A 2,422-nucleotide genomic window follows, 5' to 3' on the forward strand; every position below is an offset into this window, starting at 1 on the left:
TTACTCTTGAACACAGAGCAGCTAAAGTGAAAGAAATGATGAAGAAAAAAAGAGCTCAACAGGAGATTTCAGGTAAAGTACAATGAAATGTCTAGAGGCCTGGAGTTGGAAAGCAGCACATCTTAAGCTGAGAGAATTGCATTAGAATATTCAAAGCCTGATTTGAAATACTGAAGGATTCTAGGGACAAAATTTGAATGATGTAAGAGGTATCAAAAGAAGGTGGAAGGACATGGCATCACTGTATCAAAAAAGAATTGGTGGACATTCAGTGATTTACAGAGGCAGCAAATAATCAAGAACTTAAAGCATCAAAGGGAGAAGTGAAAACTGCACTGAAATCATTGACTAAAAACAAGGCTCTGATAATTGATGGACTACCAATCGAGATGTTTCACTAAAGGATGCAACGCTAGAAGCAGTGCATTCTAGAAGCTAGAATGCTGGCTGGAAGAGATCCATATAAATGTCCAATTTAAAATGATAAGCTGGGTTATAGAAAACATCATTAATATTATATGCAAGTAAACTTATGCTGAAGATAATTTGAAAATGGTTACATTAGTATATCCACAAAGGACTGCCAGAAATTCAAGCTGAATTCAGAAGAGGATGGGGATTGAGGGATATATATCATGTTGTTGATGTCAGATGGATCTTAGCCAAAAGTAGAAAGGACTCCAAAGATGTTTACTTGTGTTTTGTTGACCATGCAAAGACATTCGATTGTGTGGATCATAACACATTATGGATAAAATTTCAAAGAATGGCAATTCTAGATAATTTAATTGTGCACATGCAAAAACTATGCACAGAAAAAAACGGCAGTCATCATTCAAATGCTAACAATGACAAAATCAGGAAAAGTGTGTGTCAGAGTCGCATTTTTTCAACATGCTTATTTAATCTGTATGTTGAGCAAATAATCTGAGATATCGGAGTACATGGAGAAAAACATGATATCAGGATCGGAAGTGTGCAGGTGTCACGACCTTGCCTGCTGTCAGGGAAGAGGACATAAAGCACTTATGGGTGAAGATGGAAGCCTGTAGCAGTAAGTACAGATTACACCTCGACATAAAGACAACAAAAGTACTCACAATGAAACCAACAAACAACATCCCTGTAATTAAAGAGTAATGTTGACAAGGGTTTCATTTTACTGAGATCCACAATCCACACCCAAGGGAACAACAGTCAGGAAATCAAATGATCCATCGCATTGGGCGGATCTAGAGTGTTAAAATAGCCGAACTGTCACCTTGAGAATTCATTCATTCATTCGTGCTTTCCATTCCTTCATACATGCAAGCAACTGCTGGACAATGACTAAGGAAGAATGTATGCCTTTGAATGATGGTGCTGGTGAAGAATATTTACTATGCCACACGCTGCCAGAAGAACAAACAATTTTGTTGGGAAGAAGTCTAGCTAGAATGCACTTTGGACATGTTCCCAAAGGGACCAGCCTCTGGACAAGGACCTCATGGTGTATATGGGGTCCGTGAAAAAGAAGACACTAACACAGTGATTGCAACAATGGGGTCCTTCACAGTGACAAGGGTGACAATGGCACAGGACTGTACAGCGATTTGGTCTGGTACCACTGTGAGTTGAAACCAACTTGATGTTATCTAGCAACAAACAGCAACTGCTTATATGCGTGTTTGTTTAGATTACTAAAACATTGACATCCTGGAAAAGGAAGACTATACCACCCAGATAACTTGAAAGCAAATGGAGAAAACATCACCTTTCAAATTAATGTTTTAATAAAGAAATAATGTACTGTATGTAATAACTAACGGAACGTGAAAGCAACAGAAGAATTGTTGAGAGAACAATGCTCCAGTAATCCCTAATGAAAAAGAAGACTAACCTGAAAATCTCCGCGTTCTTCGTTTCCATTGATCTGATCGGATATAAGAAGAGGCTCGCTTTTCCCACAACTCTCTGCACTAAGGAGCGTATCGGCGTAGTTGGGCTGAGGGAAGATAATGTGGCTCTTTCCGGAGTCCGCGGTGAGGGAGACCTCATGGGAATAGGTCTGCAGAAAAGCGCGCACCCCGTCTACACCCACGAAGTGTGAGGCAGGCATGCCTGTCAACCCGCCTGAAGCTTGCATTAGGCGCGATTTCTGCCAGCGCCTTAGCCTGAGCGCCAAAAGCACAATGACAAAGGCCAGGAAGACACAGGATACCGCAGCCAAGGCAACCACCAAGTACAGCGTGAGGCTGGGGTCTTCAGGGTCAGAGGGCATCTTGATACTCTCCAAATCAGCTAGGACATCCGGAATGCTGTCAGCCACAGCCACAGTGAGCATCACGGTGGCCGAGAGAGGGGGCTGGCCATGGTCCTGGACAACCACTACAAGGCTCTGCTTCAGCGAGTCTCTGTCCAGCATGGCCCGCGCGGTGCGCAC

General features: G+C 42.3%; 1 protein-coding gene across 1 annotated transcript in view; it reads right to left on the bottom strand.

Moving 5' to 3' along the window:
• LOC101657970 (protocadherin gamma-A5-like) overlaps nt 1–2,422 on the bottom strand; it is a 4,339-nt gene continuing 1,917 nt past the window's right edge. The window contains exons 2-3 of the mRNA XM_045284731.1: nt 1,880–2,356; nt 1–21 (exon numbers count right to left, since the gene is read on the bottom strand). Coding sequence (XP_045140666.1) covers nt 1–21; nt 1,880–2,356 — 498 coding nt within the window. The remainder of the gene's footprint in view (nt 22–1,879; nt 2,357–2,422) is intronic.

This window comes from Echinops telfairi, unplaced genomic scaffold, assembly GCF_000313985.2.
Source record: "Echinops telfairi isolate 266 unplaced genomic scaffold, ASM31398v2 ScPeMD7_7469;HRSCAF=8507_0, whole genome shotgun sequence".
NCBI lineage: Eukaryota > Metazoa > Chordata > Mammalia > Afrosoricida > Tenrecidae > Echinops > Echinops telfairi.